General features: G+C 40.1%; 2 protein-coding genes across 4 annotated transcripts in view; one reads left to right on the forward strand and one right to left on the reverse strand.

The window, feature by feature from the left end:
- The window catches only part of LOC132828874 (PDZ domain-containing protein GIPC3-like), a 205547-nt gene that overhangs the window by 18441 nt on the left and 165023 nt on the right, over positions 1–22083 (forward strand). The gene's annotated exons all lie outside the window — the stretch shown is intronic.
- The window catches only part of LOC132828873 (inactive tyrosine-protein kinase PEAK1-like), a 39774-nt gene continuing 27220 nt past the window's right edge, over positions 9530–22083 (reverse strand). Inside the window, exon 3 of the mRNA XM_060846050.1 lies at positions 9530–10796. Coding sequence (XP_060702033.1) covers positions 9684–10796 — 1113 coding nt within the window. The 3' untranslated portion in view covers positions 9530–9683. The remainder of the gene's footprint in view (positions 10797–22083) is intronic.

Genomic DNA, 22083 nt, shown 5'->3' on the forward strand with positions numbered 1-22083 from the left:
CTTTTGTAAGATAAAGTTTATAGACAAATCAGTTTTATGCTCAAAGGCAACATATGTTGTGCAAGCTTGTGAATTTGCATATCTCTAGTAGAAGTGCAAGGATACCAAATCTCAAAGGGAACAATTATTTATACTGCAAGAGAAGTGGGTACTGATTGCTTGGATTCTGGTTGGTAGAGCCATTGTCATGGAAAACACACCCAGGAACAATGACCTGCCAAACGTTTGCTTCAATTCAAAGCAAGCAAGTTGATTCTGATTAGTCAAGGCATTGCCATGGGGAATGCACCAGGGAATGGCTGTTCCCCAAACCTGTGTGGCTATTGCATAATACCACTGTAAAATAGCTTGATCTGTTGGTTAAACTTTTGAGACATTTTACCATTAGAGGGTAATCTGAGTTAGACTGAGTACTTTTAGGACTGAATGTTGTGGCCTCCAGCCCATTCTTGAGTTTGTGTGATGAATAGCAATCAGTGATCTAATCAGAGTAGTAGGATAGCTTTGACGCACCCTATTTTGCCATCAGTTTTGCATGCTGAGCAAATGACTTGGGTCCTATTTATTAAGTTGTTGATAAAGCCAATGTTAGGACTTGTAGAACTGTAGGAATCCCAATGCATGTACTGACAAGTGAAGATAAACATGTGTTGACAAGAATAGAAAACCCTTTAGCAGATTTCTCTATGAGCATTTTGAGAAAAAGGAGCTCAATTGACTTCTCCATTTTAAAGGTAAATATGAGCACAGGATGGAGCTCATTAAGGCAGGTAAGGAGGTTCTTGTATAATTCTGCATTGAAATATAACAAATGCATCATTTATGCACTGGAACTATGCAAGGGGTAGGAAGTTAGGGGTCATTCCATTGTAATATATTTCTCATGAAAACTGATGAAGATGATAGTGAGAGTTAGCATGAGGGCCATGGCAACACCATCTAATTAGATATACGTGCTATCATTAAAAATGAACTCAGTTCCACAAGTTGCTAAGTTCATGAATTCAATAGTTCAATCAGTACAAATTCAGACAATAGATCTAGCCACTGATAGGGTGATATTGTGCAAATGTCTATCGCTGCCTTGAGTGGTACTTCAATTAAAAAGGTTAACAATGTCAACTAAGCACATGAACATGATATTGCTATTGACAGGCAAGTCCTATAAAGGCATCACAAAGTCAAAGGAATCCTTCAATGTTGTATGATGTTATGACTAGGTGGGAAGGAATGAATTGGCTTCCATCTTTGTTTGGTCACAACATAGCTATATTTTGCTTCAATAAAGATGTGCTGAGCTAATTTATCAGAAACAATTAAGACATCAGTTATATTTTCTTGAGTGAAAAGCAATAACAATCTAATGACTGACCCTGAGAAAAATAATAACAAAGCAAAATCAAACACAAACACAGTTACAAAATTTGAAAGGGGATAATGTCAAGTATCAAAAGAAATTTAAAAGAATATGCAGTTTAAAGTCCTCAGGATGTTCCTGAGTTATTAGGTTTTAACCGTGATCATGGTTGGTTAGATATGTCCTGAATCAATGGCAGCCGTGAATAGCTTTGAGATTTTGGTGATCAGAATTTCACAACAGTTTGCTATTATCTGGGTCTTTGTCCATTGACAGGCCAAGTGGAAATAGGGAAAGAGAAAGAAACGTCTGTAGTTCCAGATCCATCTCCCTGCACTGTCAATAAAAGCTCCGTGAAATACAGCTGGTTTGTGTATTCCAATGTTTAAGTTTCTTGCTTTCAAGCTGGTTAATTGTCGGCAATTTTTAACACCTCCAACATATGAACTTTCCAAAAAGATGTACATGAAACATGCGAATCTGGTTTACCATTTTCATTTTCTACAATGACATGTTAATTTCAGTTCAGGCTGGTTCTTGTTTATTGTTGAACTCATGAAGTTTGGCTCACTGATCAAGTAAACATTGTGGCTAGTGCTTAGCATTTCCCGCACTCTATTTTTTTTCTTATGTTTCTCTGTTGAAGGAGGCAACTCATGTCATGGTCAAAACAAGCAAGATGATATTATAATCTTTAGCTGAAATGACAAAAGTTGGCTGTCAGCACATTAGGTAATTTTGGCTGAAACTCAGTGTTTTTTCCTCTTTATTCCATTTCTGTCTAGGGAAATCCCAGGCATCAAAATCAGATGATGGAAGTCAGAAATTGTTAGTGCGTATAGAACAATGAAAAACCTGCTTTGAACTGATTGCAACAATTGCCCTCAACCATTTAGTCAATTCATAATTTGCAGAACCAGTCATGTATAAGCTAGGGCATGAAGGGACATCATTTTTGAATATCTTGGGCAGCCATCCATACTTGAACATGAGGATAAATTTTATCATTTACTGCATCTTTAGCAGTGTGCAAGTTCTGCATTGCCAAACAACAATTAGTTTTTTTTTAAAATAGAAAGGGACTGAGTCATGTAGACACTACTCAGTTTCACAAACAAATGCTGGTTACTTAGGTGTGAGACAGTTGTTGAGGAGTGGGAAACCTCTGGCCCGCCATCTCTCCTGGCCATCTCTGTGTTATGGTTTGTAGCAGCAAAAGATCATCATGCACATACTTTCTCTTCCAAAGCTGACTAAAACTTTTTCCAACAAGGCAAATTCCATTTTCTGGTTTGTAAAAAGGTCGATTTAATTTCCAATCTTGTCAGTTACTGAAATGACCAGACTATAACATACTAAGCTTAGCATTTCCTGCACTGTGATTTTTTTTCTCTCACTTTCCTGTGTTAAAGGCAGTGACTCGTGCTTGTGTCATGTCAGAACAGGCAAGAGGATATTATAAATTTTAACTGAAATGGACAAAAGTTAGTTGACAGCACATCAGAAGATTTTGGCAATATCAACTCCAGACATTACCTGAAACTCAAAATCAAATACACATTAAAACTCATAAGGCCTTTTGTTAAGGATGAACTGTAAACAGGTCAAGACTTTTATAAATCAGCCAACTTGTTCCACTGGACCCACAGATTCTTCCAAACACAGTGTCGTTTTATGAAAGTTAAAAATCACACAACACCAGGTTATAGTCCTGGTATTGTGTGATTTTTTAACTTTGTCTGCTCCAGTCCAACACTGGCACCTCCACATCATGGCTTTTATGAAAGAACATCAAAGGATTATTTGAACTAAATGGGAAGAGAGACACACCCTAGCTGTGTCTCAAAGAATGGAAGACCACCACAAAGAATTTGCATTGGCCCAACGCATGATATGTTATGGAAGAAGGGCTTTGGACTGGTAAGAGGATCACACTGTTAAGCCAGCCATATTTGTGATCTGCCTTTAACAATAATGGCAGAGCAACCTATGAATGCCACCTAGTGGTAATAAGAGCAGAAGAAAAGCCGATATCATTCCTCAGACACAGGAAGCAGCTGACTATTTAAAGATGGTGCCGCAGAATGTAAAATAAAGTCCCATGTACAAAAAAAACTTTCTTGTTTTGAAGTTGATTGCTCTTCTTTGCAATATCACTTTCCTGCTTCCCAACAGCCATCCAATCTTCCACCCACTTCCCTGCAGCATTCCTATCCCCTCCCATCCCCTGGCTTTCCTCGTGCTCACAGGTCACAAGGAGGCTAGTTCTTGTGCCTCCCCTACCCTGTCCACTCATTCACCCGATGACAGTCTTTGTCCTAGTTTTGCCAAGCCCCTAATCCCAGCCTCGCTTCCACAGCTCCTCATCAGCAGTGCATGTATATGGAATGCGGTGACATCATCGGCACATGTGCAGCCATTTTCAGCTGCCATTTCCAGCTGCCTCTACTGCCACAGCCATTGACAAACTGTGGATATTCATTTTGAACAGTGAAACATTATGAGAAATCTCACCTGAAAGACCAGCTGAAAAGTCAGAAAAAATGATCACCTTTACCAATCAGTTCCATCGACAAATTCGACTGAAAGTCAATCTCCTGAGAATTCAACTACCAGAAACCTCACAGCTCATTGAAAAAGTTTTACCAGACCGACACGCTGGTTGAAGAATCAATTTAACTAAGAAACTACAAGGTGGTTACATATGAGATTGAACTTGTTATAACATACGATTGTAATCTTTCTTTTCATTTGTATATAATCATCTGCATGAGATGTCATATTTAAAAAATAACTTCCAGAACAGAAGAGATTATCTAAGATTACAAAGAGATCTTGATTATTTGGAGGAGTGACAGATGGACTTTAATTTGGATAAATGTGAAGTATTGCATTCTGGTAAAACAAACAAGGTCTGGACTTATACAATTAATGGTCAGGCTCTTGGTAGTGTGGTAGAACAGAGAGACCTAGGGGTTCACGTACATTATTCTTTGAAATGTGCATCACAGGTAGACAGGTTGGTTAAGAAGGCATTTTACATGCTTGCCTTCATTACTCAGACTTTTGAGTATAGGAGTTGGGATGTCATGTTGAGGTTATACAGGACATTGGTTAGGCCTTTTCTGGAATACTGTGTTCAGTTTTGGTTACCCTGTTATAGAGAAGACATTATTAAACTGGAGACAGTTCAGAAAAGATTTTCCAGGATATTGCTGGGAATGGTGGTTTGTGTTATAAAAATAGGCTGGAGAGGATGGGAATTTTTTCACTGGGGGGTAGGAGGTTGAAGGGTGACCTTTTGATTTTATAAACCTCTATGCGGGGCATAGGTAAGATGAATAGTAAAGGTCTTTTGCCTAAGGCAGGGGAACTGCAAAACCAGGGGGCTTATTTTTAGGTTGAGAGGAGAAAGATTTAAAAAGGACATGAGGGGGCAACCTTTTTACAAAGAGAGTGATTTGTGTGTGGAATGAATTGCTAGAGGAAGTGGTAGGTGCAGGTACAGTTACAATGTTTAAAAGATGTTTGGATAAATACATGAATAGGAAGGATATGGGCCAAACACAGTCAGGTGGGACATGTTTAGTTTAGGAACATGGTCAGTGTGGATGGATTGGACTGAAGGGTCAGTTTCTATGCTGTATGACTCTATGACGTATCTAGTAATAAATAATGTGCTTTATTTTTAAATTCACAAGTTTGCCTGCTGCTGGAAATTAATTCAATTAGGACAAGTTATCATGATAGTAAGAAAATACACACACTTCACACATAAATACTTTTTGATCATGAACTATGAAGCAAATAAATTCTGAGCATGACATTGGACTTGGCTCTTTGGAAGCTGGTAAATCTCTGGTGCAATAACTCAATGATTGTAATTATCCTGAATTGTGGATCACAGTGCAATCCAATCTTAATCCAATATCTGTGCCTTTCCTCTGATGCTAATGGACAGTGATTAGGAAATGAAACCTTGATGATTTTACTTGGTCGTAACTGAGAGATCATGAGATCAATGGTTGCCTCCCATTTTGATCAAGCAGAGATCAGTTAATTCAATTCAAAACAAAGATTGCCTTTTCATTGTATTTAAGCCAGAATTACTAATGCTGAATTGTGATTAGTGTGCTCTCCCCATCCAAATATGACATTTATACATATATGCAGGAATGTTTGAACTTGTCTGTTCTTGACTGAAGTCAGTGTCAGAGTTTTATCATTCACATTCTACCCCTTCTAATTGTGCGAGAGAGATAGCCAGTCGGAAAAAAAGCAATTTGGATATATTCTGTTGTGTCACTGATTCCAGTTGTTTTCTCCCTGGTAGGTGGTGTGGGGAGACATTGATGGTGTGGTTGTTGGGATAGGGTATAAAGCCTCTCCCATATGCTCCTGTTAAGGATTTGGAAGTTAAGGAAACTTATGTTTCTCGTCACCTGCACGCTATAAGTGATGAATGCTGGAGCTGCCTATTATTATCTCTCATCAATGAGGGAGCCCTCAAGTTGATTTTGCAGTGTCTGTTCATAGGGCCCACTAGTGTGACTTAAGAGAAAGGTTTCCTTAAACCAGGCATCATTTTACTGCTGTGGAAGGAGCCTGAGGCATGCTATTGCCATAAACATCCCCAAAATTGGTTCAATCCCAAGAATACACCCAGCTCTGCTTTGTAAATGGCACTGCCAACAATGAATCTCCAGGGTAAACCGAAATTCAGAGCTGTGCCAAAATAGGATGGCATAGCAACAACAATAGACCTGCATAGCTTCAGATTGCATCATGTGACCAGACTATCAGTGACTGAAGCAGTGATGTTGTGTACCCTCCAATATAAGAAGTCACTCAGATATTATTTCTGAAATCAAATTTAATAAAACAGAGTTCCTGAGATAAGTAATTTGCTTCTCTCTCCATTCCACATAGACTGAAGCAAAAACAAATAAAATTGTAGTATACTCTTAAATAATCACTTGTGACCTTTATTTGAAATCGATGAAGACAGTGACACCAGCAATCTAATTTACAGCATAACTAATGAAACAGATTGAGCAAAAAATTGTTGTACTGCAGACATTTTTTGGTACGTTTCAAATTGCAGTTGATTTTTAAAAAATGATTGACTTCTGATACCTGATTCACGTGACTCACGTTAGCTAGTCTGTCTTTCTAACTTCAAGAGAATTTCAAGGTTGGATTAAGGTTATTGCAACTCCTTAAGAATTGGCCCTAATATTGATATTTCTGGTCAGATGAATACTGAATATTCAGCAGGATCCAGGTGCCTCCCAATTCTGCAAAACTACTCATATTATAGTTATATTTGTCAGAGAGTTTGTCCTGTGGAATGTTTGGTGTCCAGATATAACCACTGGCAGTAGAACTAAGCAAAATTGCCATTTGAGAATTTTATAATCATAAATAGCACAGAATGAGGCCATTTGACCTATCATGTTTGTGTCAGCTCTTTGAAAGAGATAACCAGTGAGTCCCACTCCCTTGCTCTTTGCCTGTTGCCCCCTGTGATTTTCTCAAGTGGTTATCCAATTCCCTTATCGAATCTCATTCAACTCCAGCATGCCTTCGTTCAGGGCATTCCCTACTGAGGGAATTTTGAAACTCAGGGCATTTCGTCCCCTGTCTAGGTGACATCCTCAGTGCTTGGGAGCCTCCTGTGAAGCGCTTCTGTGATGTTTCCTCTGACATTTATACTGGTTTGTGTCTGCCGCTTCCGGTTGTCAGTTCCAGCTGTCTGCTGCAGTGGCCGGTATATTGAGTCCAGGTTTGTTGTGTGTTTGTTGATAGAATCTGTGGATGAGTGCCATACCTCTAGGAATTCTTTGGCTGTTCTCTGTTTGGCTTGTCCTATAGTAGTAGTGTTGTCCCAGTCGAAGTCATGTTGCTTGTCATCTGTGTGTGTGGTTACTAAGGATAGCTGGTCGTGTCGTTTCGTGGCTAGTTGGTGTTCATGGATACGGATCGTTAGCTGTCTTCCTGTTTGTCCGATGTAGTGTTTTGTGCAGTCCTTGTATAGGATTTTGTACACTACATTGGTTTTGCTCATGCTGGGTATCGGGTCCTTTGTCCTGGTGAGTTGTCTGAGAGTGGCTGTTGGTTTGTGTGCTGTTATGAGTCCTAGTGGTCGCAGTAGTCTGGCTGTCAGTTCGGAAATGTTCTTGATGTATGGTAGTGTGGCTAGTCCTTTGGGTTGTGGCATATCCTCATTCCGTTGTCTTTCCCTTAGGACCCGATACCCAGCATGAGCAAAACCAACGTAGTGTACAAAATCCCATGCAAGGACTGCACAAAAAATTACATAGGACAAACAGGAAGACAGCTAACGACCCACATCCATGAACACCAACTAGCCACAAAACAACACGACCAGCTATCCTTAGTAGCCACACACGCGGATGACAAGCAACATGAGTTTGACTGGGACAACATTACTATTATAGGACAAACAGAGAACAGCCAGGGAATTCCTAGAGACATGGCACTCATTCACAGATTCTATCAACAAATACATCGACCTGGACCCAATATACCGGCCACTGCAGCGGACAGCTGGAACTGACAACCGGAAGCGGCAGAGACAAACCACTACAAATGCCGGAGGAAACATCACAGAATCGCTTCACAGGAGGCTCCCAAGCACTAAGGATCTCACCTAGACAGAGGACGAAACGTCTGCAACACGAATTCCCAGCTTGGCAAACAGAACCACAACAACGAGCACCCGAGCTACAAATCTTCTCACACACTAAGGATAGGCTTTCAAATCCTGCCCTCACTAGCAATGTTCACATCCAATGAATGTGCATAAAAGAAAATTTAAATGTTGTTGGAAACCACAAGTTGAAGAACTGTGGAACAGAGCTGAAAATGTGTTGCTGGAAAAGTGCAGCAGGTCAGGCAGCATCCAAGGAGTGGGAGAAGCGATGTTTCAGGCATGAGCCCTTCGTCAGCATGGCTTGGAAAGGGTGAATGCTAGGAAATTTTTTCCTTTAGGCGAGGAGACTAGGACCTGTGGACACAGCCTGAGAATTAGAGGGGGTAAATTCAGAACAGAAATGCGGAGACACTTCTTCAGCCAGAGAGTGGTGGGCCTGTGGAATTCAGTGCCACAGAGTGCAGTGGAGGCCGGGACGCTAAATGTCTTCAAGGCAGAGATTGATAAATTCTTGATGTCACAAGGAATTAAGGGCTACAGGAAGAATGTGGGTAAGTAGAGTTGAAATGCCCATCAGTCATGATTGAATGGTGGAGTGGACTCGATGGGCTGAATGGCCTTACTTCCACTCCTATGTCTTATGGTCTTATTTTAATTTTGCAGTGATTAGTTGTGATGGGGTTCAAGATGCCTGATAGTGCAATTACTTATTGTGCAAATATCTGACTATAGTTACTATCCAGGTGCAGCAAGCTAAAGTGGAAATTACTGAATGCATGAGAAGACTTGATCATTTTATATAACTACATTTGTTATTGATGCTTAGTAGGGAACAACAGTAGTGAGCATTTACACTCTTAACCTTTGATATTGGCAGAGGTTCAAAGAATTATTGTGGCTTAACCAACAATATACTTGGTTTTGTACTGTAACTTAAACAAACCTGAAGGTTTGCAAAGAAATGCGCTCTCCAGCTTCGCTCTTTTTAAGAATGCATGTACATTCATTCGGCACATTTAGTCAAATGAATTCTGGCAGCTTTCTAATCACGCATGTACATAGTTATTTGTTAATACTGTATTGGGATCCATAGAGTGAATGCTGTTCGGCCAATTGCCTGCAGGAGGCACCACAACTGCATCTGCCACTAGCCAATATACATATGCTTTGAATTCACAGCAAATTTTGTCAACAGCTATCAGCACTGAGAATGTCGCCAGATCTTATCCTATCCTTTTGAGGGCTCGTAGCATGAGTTGAATAAAATCCTAACAGAGATCAATTAAACTTAGCCCATGGTTTTGGAGGTGGAGACCTACATAGATAAGCGCCTCACAGGATGGTGAGTTTAATCTACTCATCTGTTATGGAAAGATTGGAATTTTTTGGGAACTACTTTTTAATAGATTAATGTGTGATAGTTACATTTCATCACTCACAATAAGTCAATTCCTGTTTCATAGAACATAAGTATCTAAATAAAGCTTGAGGCAGTTTAATCAAATTCAATTTGCCTATAATATGTTATACAACTTGACATAGTATAACTATAAGTTGTTTTTGTTCTAGTGCAAGAGAAAATGACAATTTATTATTTGCCGTATAAACCTCATTCATCAATGGATACTTGTATTGGCTTCATTTTCTTATTCAACACCCTTCTTCCAGTAGAATCTGTAGCCCCCATACTGCTTGAAACACTGAGTCAGGGGTAGCGAATGCAAAGTACTGGCAGCAAAGCCAGTCTTCCAGTTTTACTGGCTTCTCATCATTTAGAAACCTTTCCCCGTAATCCAGCATCAGCAAAATACGTTTCACATCCAACCAGTTTTTCAGCAACAGAGGTGGGTCTTTCAGTCCAGTGTTCAGACTGAACACATTCTGGTCTGGACCCCAGAGTAAGGCCTGTAAGATGTGTTTTGCTTCACTGATATGTATTCTTTTATTAGGATCTGCACACAAGAGTAAATGGGCAAGATGTTGAAGCCTTTCAGAATAAACAGATAACAGGCGAATCTGAGGCAGGTCTCCTGTACTGTATTCTTCATAATGCTTTTGGCTTGAAATGCTCTCAATAGGGTTTGACATGTGCAGCACCTCATAGATCAAAATGCCCAACTGAAACTCATCAACCTTTTTGTACTGGGATGCAGACATCATTTCGGGTGCTAACCGAACCTGGTCTGGGTGCAGTTTTTGATCAATCGCTGTACTCTTTTGCTTAGCTTTGGAGAAGTTGCTGATGATAAGTCTCAGCAGCTGAGGATTAGTACTTTGTTTTTTGCCTCCTGGCTCAGCCACTTTAACCAACAGCAGGTTTTCCAGACGGAGGTCACAATGCGTAACGTTATGATTTTTCAAGTGTTCCAACCCTAGACACAACTGCAGAAGGAGAAGGCATATTTGACGTTCATAGACATCAGCCTGGGACTCATGGAGAGCCACTGAATCTTTTACAAAATCTGCCATGGTTTGGTAGGGAACCTCCTGTGTAATGATCACACCATGAGGCCTTTGTGCTGTATCGTCATCTGGCTGGGTTTCAGGGATTTCTGACTCAGCACCTGGCCCAGCCTCATTCTTTTCCACTTCTGAGTCACTAGGACTCAACACTGCATCTTCAGAAGGCAAGAGTTTAGTTGGAATCGTGGCAACAAAGTGGCCACACACCATTTGTACGTTGAAATGGAAGGGAAGGCTTTCCTGCACAGAAAGGCCACAAGACTGCATCTGCAAGGCTTCTTGGTTCAGAGTTTTGGTGATCTGCATTTGGTAAAATAAAAAGATATGTAGTTAAAAAGTATATCTTTTATAATGTTATTGCTTATGCTGCACAGTATAAAATTAAATTTATTCCATGGGCTCACAAAACCAAAAATGTCACTGAGATAAGAAATGCCACTTAGGAAGCGTGACTAAAACTAAATAGATAAGTAAAATGTGAATGTGGTACATCGAGCTGTTGCTAAAACATTACAGATGTAACAGTAAAACCCTCTTTTCATTTTGATCAATAAAGAAACTTGAAACTAATGATTGATTAATCAGCTCTTTGTAACTTTTGGGGCAAAGACTGTGAAACCTGCATAGCTATAGTTGCAAAAAATTGAATTCCTTGTTACAGATATTCGTAGAGAAACTAGGTGGTGCACAGTATGCCTATGGACTTATTGTCCAGAAGGAAAAAAACAGTAAAAACTAACAGTAATGCAGTCAGTTCCATTCTTTTACAATCCTGTGTTCTAAGAAAATTGTGTAATAGCAGCAATATTTAAACTAATGGAGCCAGAATTGTGTTGTAACCAATACAGCACAACCTCAATTATCCAAACAACATGGGTGGGGAGTATTTTATTTGGATAACTGATCTGATCATAAACAAAGGAAGCCATATTGATCTAACGCTGTGCTCTACCGGAGAGTTTGTTCAAATCTATAATTTTGATGAGTCTGCTATTTAAACAAACTAACCTTTGCATTTTGCAAATTGTAGGTTAAACTGAGAAGGACTAAACCCTTACCATCTCACAAATATGGAAATCCCAGCATTAAACAAGGTTCCAAACAGTTTCTATAATCAGAAGAGCATCTATCTGTTTCCGCCGAACTCAGTGTTGCGATAGAAAGACAGAAGTACTGCCTCATGCATGCGTTTACTTTCTCTTCCAGTTTTTTTCATGAATGGCCCAGTAAAGTGACAGGAATAAAGGAATTATTTTTGCAAAGGGCTATGTAACTAACCCTTATGTAAAAGAAAATCCAGTCGCTGTTGGTTGAGGTGCCTGTGTTTCTTTGTTTTTGCCAGTGTTTTCACATGTTTTTCAGTACAAGTAATCCGAATTCACTTATCTCTTTGATGTAACATTTTTATACGACCTTGAGAAATTGTTCGGTCAATCCAAAAATTCAGAAAATTGATATTTGGATAACCAAGGTTGTACTGTACACGCTTTAAAACTTTGCGCTTTAGAAACAGTGTTCCCAATTGGTCAATCGTGTTATAGCTAATTTGTGTTGATAAAACGCGCATTATAGCAGAACAACCTGTATGTGGAATGCTGGAGCACTATTCTTAGGTATAGGAAACAACTTGGACTGCTATGTGTCATTCAACAGTTTGACTTGTTTTTTCTTCCCGGTGTGATAATTTTATGAAGATGATAGGAATTTGGTCACTGCAGAACCAGTGAAGAACATTCTGGCAACCAATATTAGCCAACAGGAGGTGACACCCTGTCGACAATCAGATTTGTTAAGTGACCCAGGCCAGAGGTAAGTGATAGTGTGGAAGTTTTCAGAAGGGTGGGGTGGAGGTCATTGGGGAGGTATGACGTTATGGATAGGCAGCAAAGGCAGGGGATCATTTGCAGCAGCAGGCAGAAAGAAAATGCATTGATTGCAGCAAGGTCTGGAAGACTGTCTCTCTCTCTCTCTCTCTCTTTTTGTCTCTGTTTCCTTCTCATCATCCTGAAAACCAGCACCACCAATAAAACAAATCAGAGAATATCCATTCACTGAGAACTCAAAGTTGCAGCAAATCTCGCTACAACTGATAAAATCAACTAAACATCCATAGTCTTGGGTTCAATTATAACGACTCAAGACTTCAAGAGCTTTTAAAAATGCGTATTCTTTTTCTTCTCATTTTGCTAGACATGCCATTTTAAAACATTTACACTTGTGTTTTTGTTTGTCATTGATGTCATATTTTTTTTTGAAGTGAGCTACTAATAAAATTTCAGTTTCTTCCACACGTGTAACATTATCATTGGCTAACAACACGACGGCTGGAGGAGGAGCGCCTCATCTTCCGCCTGGGAACCCTCCAACCACAAGGTATGAATTCAGATTTCTCCAGTTTCCTCATTTCCCCTCCCCCCACCTTGTCTCAGTCGGTTCCCTCAACTCAGCACCGCCCTCCTAACCTGCAATCTCCTTCCTGACCTCTCCGCCTCCACCCCACTCCGGCCTATCACCCTCACCTTGACCTCCTTCCACCTATCCCACCTCCATCGCCCCTCCCCTAAGTCCCTCCTCCCTACCTTTTATCTTAGCCTGCTTGGCACACTCTCCTCATTCCTGATGAAGGGCTTATGCTCGAAACGTCGAATTCCCTATTCCTGAGATGCTGCCTGGCCTGCTGTGCTTTGACCAGCAACACATTTTCAGCTGTGATCTCCAGCATCTGCAGAACTCATTTTTTACTCCTAAACTTTGACTAGAATTCCATTTTAATTCAAGTTTGGTTGCTGCATGCTAGATGAATCAGGCTTTATAGAACCTGCTAAAAACCGGGCGTGAGGCCTTCAGATCAGGAGACCCACTCAAATATAAGGAATCCAAGTATGACCTTCGCACTTAGACAGCCAAGGACCAATACTGATCCAAACTGGAGACCCAGACAGAAACTCGGTGACTATGACAAGGACTGAATGATATCACAGATTCTAAAAAGAGATGGTGCAAGATAGCAGACTATGACATATCTCTCCCAGATTGTCTCAACACCTCCTATGCTCGCTTTGAGCAGAATTTTGGCGGAGAGGTAACACCTATTCTGACAAATCCTGACGAACTTTTTCCAACAGTCACTGCATCAGAGGTCAGATCAGTTTTCTTTCACGTGAGCGATGGAACCACAGGGAGTACCAGGCCGTGCACTCAGGGCATGCGCAGATCAATTGGCAGAGGTCTTCTTGGACATCTTCAACCTCTGCCTGCAGCAGGACACTGTCCCTGCTGTTTCAAGGGGGCCATCATCATCCCTGTGCCTAAGAAGGCTCATGCGCATGTCTTAATAACTACCGCCCAGTGGCCCTAACTTTGGCGGTCATGAGGTGCTTTGAAAGGCTGGTCATGGCATTAATCAACTGCAGCCTCCCCACTACTCTTGACCCACTCCAATTTGCCCATTGGACCAACAGATCCATGTCAGATGCCAAATCACTTGCCCTTCTCTCCTCCCCAGAACATCTTGACACCAAGAACAGCTACATAAGAATCCTACTCATTGACTACAGTTCAGCTTTCAATACAATTACCCCCTTGAGACTGACTTACTATACTTAGTGATCTCGAATTAAGCCCCACTCTCTGCAACTGGATTCTCAGTTTACTGACCCACAAACCACATTTAGTGAAGATTGGGAACAATATTTCATCCTCACTAACACTCAACATTGGAGCCCCCCGGGGTGCGTGCTTAGCCTCCTAATGTACTCATTGTATACCCATGACTGCATTGCCAAATACCAGATGAATGCCATTTACAAGTTCGCTGATGACACCACCATTCGGTCGAATCTCAGATAGCGACAAAACAGACTAAGATGGGAGGTGGAAGACCTGGAAAAATGGGGTACTGAGAACAACCTAGCTCTCAATACTGGCAAAACCAAGGAAGTAGTTATTGACTTTCGGTGGGATGTTAATCATGAACCCCTACACATTAACAGCACAGAGGTCAAACGAGTGGAGAGTGTCAAGCTCCTGGGAATGGCCATCCACAACAAGCTTTCTTGGACTCTTCATGTAGACGCACTGGTTACAAAGGCCCAACAATGTCTCTTCTTCCTCAGGCAGCTGAGGAAATTTGGCATGATGGCGAATACCCTTGCCAACCTTTATAGGTGTGCCATCAAGAGCATTCTGTCTGGGTGTATCACCACCTGGAATGGCAACTGTACCATTCAAGATCGGAGACAGTTACAGAGAATGGTGAACTCAGCCCGGACAATCACAAAGGTCAACCTCCCATCTATAGAATCCATCTACCAGGCCCGCTGTCAAGGAAAGGCCTCCAGCTTTCTCAAAAATTCATCCCACCCTGGTAATGCTTTTCCACAACCTCTACCATCGAGGAGAAGGTACAGAAACCTGAATACACGGACCAGTTGGTTTTGTAACAGTTTCTACCCTACTGTTGTTAGAACACTGAATGGACTCTCAAACTCTTAACATTCACCTGTACCTGTGTTTTTGTTTTTGCCTCTGTTTACCTATTATTTACTTATCTATGCTACTTAACTCTGTGATCTGCCTGTATTGCTCGCAAGACAAAGCTTTTCACTGTGTCTCGGTACACGTGACAATAAATTTAATTCAATTCAATAGATTAATAATAACGATCAAAGATATCTCTACCATTAAATAAGAAACTTCATTTGTTGGTGGCTTGATAGTTATTGCTATTGAAAGAAAAGTTTCACAATTTTTTTTCAAGCAGTGTTAACTTTTGCCTTAAGCTCTTTTATTAGGGATAGCAGGCAGTACTCGTAAGAGTAGTTTTTACATAAACTAAATTATTTCTCTGTTTTTACAAAATACTTTAGAACTTCAGTGTAGGGGGTACTTTTTGAAGTAGACTTGTTTAAATGTATGTCTAGATTAGAGTGGTGCTGGAAAAGCAGAGCAGGTCAGGCAGCATCCGTGGAGCAGGAAAATTGACATTTCGGCCATAAGCCCTTCATCAGTCCTGATGAAGGGCTTTTTCCCGAAACGTCGATTTTCCTCCTCCTCGGATGCAGCCTGACCTGCTGTGCTTTTCCAGCACCACTCTAATCTAGACTCTGATTTTCAGCATCAGCAATCTTCACTTTTGCCTTGTTTAAATGTATGTTTTATATATTAATATAGAAACAAGATTCTTCAATGTTTGGCTTCTGATACTCTTTGCTGCTTCAGTACTGAGAGTCTTTCACATTCTTCCTGCAAGCACAATATTTAGGCCAATATTTCTGCAATTTCCTTGTGCTGATTACAAAATTAAATTCTTACAGCTAGAAGATATTACACAATTTATTGCAAAATTTTCAAGTACTAAATCTGTATTGCAAAAGCAAAATGCTACAAATCCTGGTAATGAAAAATGCTGAAATATTCGGTTGGTTTGGCATCCTATGTGGAGAAAGAAACAAAGTTTTCAGGTCCGTGATGTTTCTTGCAAGAGGAAATGTAGCATAAAAATAAGGAAGTCTTGTTACTATATAGGACACTGGTGAGACTGACCTAGAGTACTATGTACAGTTTTGATCTCCTTACTACTTAAGGAGGAATATGCTTGCATTGGAAGTAGTTCAGGAAAAGTTTGATTTTGGGTTGAGTCACAGAGTCATAGAGGCCTACAGCACAGAGACAGGCCCTTTGGTCCAAACTAGTCCATGCCGATCAAATCGTCCATCTATGCTAACCCCATTTCCCTGCACTTGGCCCACATCCTTCTAAATCTTTGCTATCCATGTATTAATCCAAATATCTTAAAAATGTTGTTAATGTTAAAGCCTCAACAACTTCTGCTGGCAGCTCATTCTATATGAGTGCCACCCTCTGTGTAAAGAAGTTGCTCCTCAGGTTCCTTTAAAAGGAAGGTATAGAGTGCAGGTCAGGAGACATTAAGTGGCTAAAGGTGCTATAGTGCAAACAGGAAGGGAATGGTACTGAGGTGTGAAAAAGTACTAAGAATATGTTATAACCCTGGATTAGAATCTTAAAGTATTTATAGATTTTTACATTTTTAACAAAAGGAGGACTGCAATAGGAAAAGTGACTGTTTGGCAAGTCTTGTGTGAATCCCATGAAATGTCATGCATATAAATTGTCAGGAAAATTTCAAACAGCGAGTGACCTAATAAGAAGGGATAATAAGAGAGGCTGATTACCTCTTCCCTCTCAACAGACAGCCATCTCCTGAAGACATGCCTATTTTATCATACAGAAATATACAAAATGAGGGTTAAAAATTGACTGCAATGGTTGGATAGCATAGTGCATGGACGAGATTACTGTGAGGGTCGCCACTTTCAGAATAACCATTTGAACCACCCCTGCATTGTAGGTAATATATAAGAGAAAAATTCTCTCTCATCTTGAATGCTGGAATTCAAACACAGGTCAAAAGGAATCACAACTAACCTGCAAAACTAGGAATCTTGAAACCAACTGTTTAACTACAAGGTCAATGCTGCTGGTAACCTCCATTGCAATAGCTACATTAAATTATTTGCTGTTCATGAGAAATTCAGAAATTGCTTCATGTATCTTTATTTTAAAACTTTTAAAGTTTTGGATTTACCTCTTATTTCTGATCTGTATAAATTTGTGTTACATTTTTTATCTCTTCTTATATTTAATAATTAACAAATTCACTTTCTGTTAAGTCAAGATCCATAGATAAGCTCAACTCTGGTGAACCTGGTCCCTTTTAAAATGTTTTGTTTGTTTCTGGGAGAAAGGATCCACAAAGAAGTTAATCTTGGTGAGACTGAGTAAAGGATGAATAAACAAGGAAGGGGAGCCACTCATTTCTCTTCAACAAGGAGTTTAATGGGGTAGCTATCCCACTTAATTAATAACAAGTTGGGAATCCTTGCCCCGGGTTCTGCGTGTGAGAAACATGCCTAGAGAAGGCATGAATGGTAGGAAGGCACCTATTGAATAGAAAGTAAAGGAATTAATAAGAATATCTTTATATTAGTCTGACAATAAGCTGCCATCTCTAGAAAATTACTTTAATTGATGTCTTGCTACACTTGGCATAGAGGTACTACAATTGATTGTAGTGGCTGCAGGTAACTCACCACAGAATAGGAATCAGGCTGTTATATTCTGAGTTATACAGCCTAGTACAATACATCCACAATACCTTTAGCAATTAAAACATCAGAGCAGCCTCCAAAAAGAACGCATTTTGGTTCCAGAGTTCACCTTTGGAAATATCAACATTTTACTTTATCAGTTGCAGTTATCACGTTGTGATCGGAATTAAATTAGCTTGGGATTTTCTGTGATTGGTTGGGTAATGAAGAATCCATATGATACCTGATACAGCAGCAAGGAAGTTCACAATCAGAAAATATTTGATTCAAAAATGGTTTGGATTAGGAGGACTTGAATAAAGGAAGTAGATAATTTCACACTTCCTCATATTATATATCATCTGCTACATTGTTGCACACTTACTTAACCAATCTATGTTGCTCTGCAGCACTTCCCTATTCAATACAACTTGCTTTCCCACTTAATTTTGTACTTTCATCAATATAAACATTGATTATATTATACTCAGTCCCCTTAACTACACTGTTGATATTGATTATAAATAGCTGAGGCCTATAACTGATTCTTGAGGAACCCCACTAGTTATAGCTTGCCATTTTGAAAAGTATATGCTTATTTTGACACTGTCTGTCCTTATATCAATCATCAATCTATACTATTATGTGATTCCCAATCCTATGAGCCCTAAACTTGTGTAACACCCTCCTCAATAGTCTTCTAAAAATACAAAGAGACTATATCCATTGATTCCAATTACCACCCTGTCAGGTACAGACTCAAAAACTTTTAATAGAATATATTACTTACAGATTTTAGCATTTTCCCTACAACTAGCTTTCTAGGATAATAGGATAGTTATGGTAGGGGATTTTAACTTTCCAAACATCGACTGGGACTGCCATAGTGTTAAAGGTTTAGATGGAGAGGAATTTCTTAAGAGCATACAAGACAATTTTCTGAGTCAGTATGTGGATGTATCTACTAGAGAAGGTGCAAAACTTGACCTACTCTTGGGAAATAAGGCAGGGCAGGTGACTGAGGTGTCAGTGGGGGAGCACTTTGGGGCCAGTGACCATAATTCTATTCGTTTTAAAATCGTGATGGAAAAGGATAGACCAGATCTAAAAGTTGAAGTTCTAAATTGGAGAAAGGCCAATTTTGACGGAATTAGGCAAGAACTTTAGAAAGCTGATTGGAGGCAGATGTTCGCAGGTAAAGGGACGGCTGGAAAATGGGAAGCCTTCAGAAGTGAGATAACAAGAATCCAGAGAAAGTATATTCCTGTCAGGGTGAAAGGGAAGGCTGGTAGGTATAGGGAATGCTGGATGACTAAAGAATTTGAGGGCTTGGTTCAGAAAAAGAAGGAAACATATGTCAGGTATAGACAGGATAGATTGAGTGAAACCTTAGAAGAGTATAAAGGAAGTAGGAGTATACTTAAGAGGGAAATTAGGAGGACAAAAAGGAGACATGAGATAGCTTTGGCAAATAGAATTAAGGAGAATCCAAAGGGTTTAAGGACAAAACAGTAACTAAGGAGAAAATAGGGCCCCTCAAAGATCAGCAATGTGGCCTTTGTGTGGAGCCACAGAAAATGGGGGAGATACTAAATGAATATTTTGCATCTGTATTTACTGTGGAAAAGTAAATGGAAGATATAGACTGTAGGGAAATAGATGGTGACATCTTACAAAATGTCCAGATTACAGAGGAGGAAGTGCAGGATGTCTTGAAACGGTTAAAGTGGATAAATCCCCTGGACCTGATCAGCTGTACCCGAGAACGCTGTGGGAAGCTAGGGAGTGATTGCTGGGACTCTTGCTGAGATATTTGTATCATCGATAGTCACAGGTGAGGTACTGGAAAACTGGAGGTTGGCAAATGTGATGCCACTATTTAAGAAGGGCAGTAAAGACAAGCCAGGGAACTATAGCCCAGTGAGCCTGACCTCAGTGGTGGGCAAGTTGTTGAAGGGAATCCTGAGGGACAGGATGTACATGTATTTGGAAAGGCAAGGACTGATTCGGGATAGTCAACATGGCTTTGTGTGTGGGAAATCATGTCTCACAAACTTGATTGAGTTTTTTGAAGAAGTAACAAAGAAGATTGATGAGGGCAGAGCAATAGATGTGATCTATATGGACTGAAGTAAGGCGTTTGATGGGGTTCTCCATGGGAGACTGATTAGCAAGGTTAGATCTCACGGAATACGGGGAGAACTAGCCATTTGGATACAGAACTGGCTCAAAGGTAGGAGATAGAGGGTGATGGTGGAGGGTTGTTTTTCAGACTGGAGGCCTGTGACCAGTGGAGTGCCACAAGGATCAGTGCTGGGTCCTCTACTTTTTGTCATTACATAAATGATTTGGATGCGAGCATAAGAGGTACAGTTAGTAAGTTTGCAGATGACACCAAAATTGGAAGTGTAGTGGAAGAGGGTTACCACAGATTACAACAGGATCTGGGCCAAATGGGCCAAATGGGCCAATGGGCTGAGAAGTGGCAGGTGGAGTTTAGTTTAGATAAATGCGAGGTGCTGCATTTTGGGAAAGCAAATCTTAGCAGGACTTATACACTTAATGGTAAGGTCCTAGGGAGTGTTGCTGAACTAAGAGACCTTGGAGTGCAGATTCATAGCTCCTTGAAAGTGGAATTGCAGGTACATAGGATAGTGAAGAAGGCGTTTGGTATGCTTTCTTTTATTGTATTGAGTACAGGAGTTGGGAGGTCATGTTGCAGCTGTACAGGACATTGGTTAGGCCACTGTTGGAATATTGCATGCAATTCTGGTCTCCTTCCTAGCAGAAAGATGTTGTGAAACTTGAAAGGTTTCTGAAAAGATTTACAAGGATATTGCCAGGGTTGGAGGATCTGAACTGTAGGGAAAGGCTGAACAGGCTGGGGCTGTTTTCCCTGGAGCGTTGGAGGCTGAGGGGTGACCTTATAGAAGTTTACAAAATTATGAGTGGCATGGATAGGATAAATAGACAAAGTCTTTTCCCTGGGGTTGGGGAGTCCAGAACTAGAGGGCATAGGTTTAGAGTGAGAGGGGAAAGATATAAAAGAGACCTAAGGGGCAACTTTTTCACGCAGAGGGTGGTACGTGTATGGAATGAGCTGCCAGAGGATGTGGTGGAGGCTGGTACAATTGCAACATTTTAGAGGCATTTGGATGGGTATATGAATAGGAAGGGTTTGGAGGGATATGGACCAGTGCTGGCAGGTGGGACTAGACTGGGTTGGGATATCTGGTCGGCATGGACGGGTTGGACCAAAGGGCCTGTTTCCATGCTGTACATCTCTATGACTCTATGACTCTAATGTCAGGCTAAAAGATCTATAATTCCTAGTTTCCTCTCTCCCTCACCTTTCCTGTGCAGATATGTTATGGTTGTTTCCTAATCCACCACAACTACTCCAAGATGGGATGTATAGTATAAACTAGTGACTTGGGCTTTTACAGAGAACATTAGTGACTAAGATTTTAATTGCTTACTGCAGGATAAGTGATCTTGTAGATTTTCTACACTTTTTAAACAATGTTATCTGGAAATGTATATTAATTTAAATTGATATAAAAGATACATTTTTGCACAGTGAAAACTTCACAAGAAAGGTATTTGAAACTAACTCAAGAAGTAAGTGAAATAGAAAAGCTCTGGAAATTAAATATTTATTGGTTGAATGATGCAGGAAAGCTAAAACGTTAGGTCCGTCTTGCTGAAAGTAGGTTGTGTTTAGTTAGAAGTAGACTCGTCAATGTTATACAAATACTACAGAGAAAATAGCAGGCACCTTAAAGATTCACATCAATGCTTTTCTCTCGGGGGTAATGGGAGGGGTGGTGTTATGAAAATAATAATGAAAAAGGAAATGTAAGATCGCAAGTCAGGCATTGGGGGATTTTAAATATATCAGGTTGGGCATGAGGCAATATAAGGCAGGAGTGACTTTGGATCATTAGTTGGAAAGTGTTAACCACACTCTGATAGAGCAGGATTTCATAAAAAAAGATAATTTTGCAACCTAGGAAGAAACAGACCAATTAAGAAGTTTGACTGAACAGTTAAACTGATTGTGTACTCAGAATAGACTATGTCAAATATGACATGTTGGAATTGAGGACTTTGATAGAACATGCAAATATTGAGAAAGGCTTGACAGCAAATAAAACATTTTTAAAAATAAATTCAGAAAAATACACATACAGTCGTCAGCAGATTTAAATATACTCTTGATAGGAAAGAATAATGAATGTCTGTTAGCCTGGAAAGCTACGAAAAAGAATGGTTTGTTAAAAATACTGTAGCTGTCAAAAGTTTGTCACGAGTAGCACTTGTAAATAATACAGGTGAGTATTCATGCAGTATTCTGGATCAAAATAAACATTCAGCAATCTGAGAATAAAAATGTTCCCATAGAATGTTAAATGGACAACCATTCTCTTTGGGACAATGTACATTTGACAAAGAATGTCTTTGTGAAAAGATAGAGG

Source organism: Hemiscyllium ocellatum, chromosome 28 (genome assembly GCF_020745735.1).
Source record: "Hemiscyllium ocellatum isolate sHemOce1 chromosome 28, sHemOce1.pat.X.cur, whole genome shotgun sequence".
Taxonomy (NCBI): Eukaryota; Metazoa; Chordata; class Chondrichthyes; order Orectolobiformes; family Hemiscylliidae; genus Hemiscyllium; species Hemiscyllium ocellatum.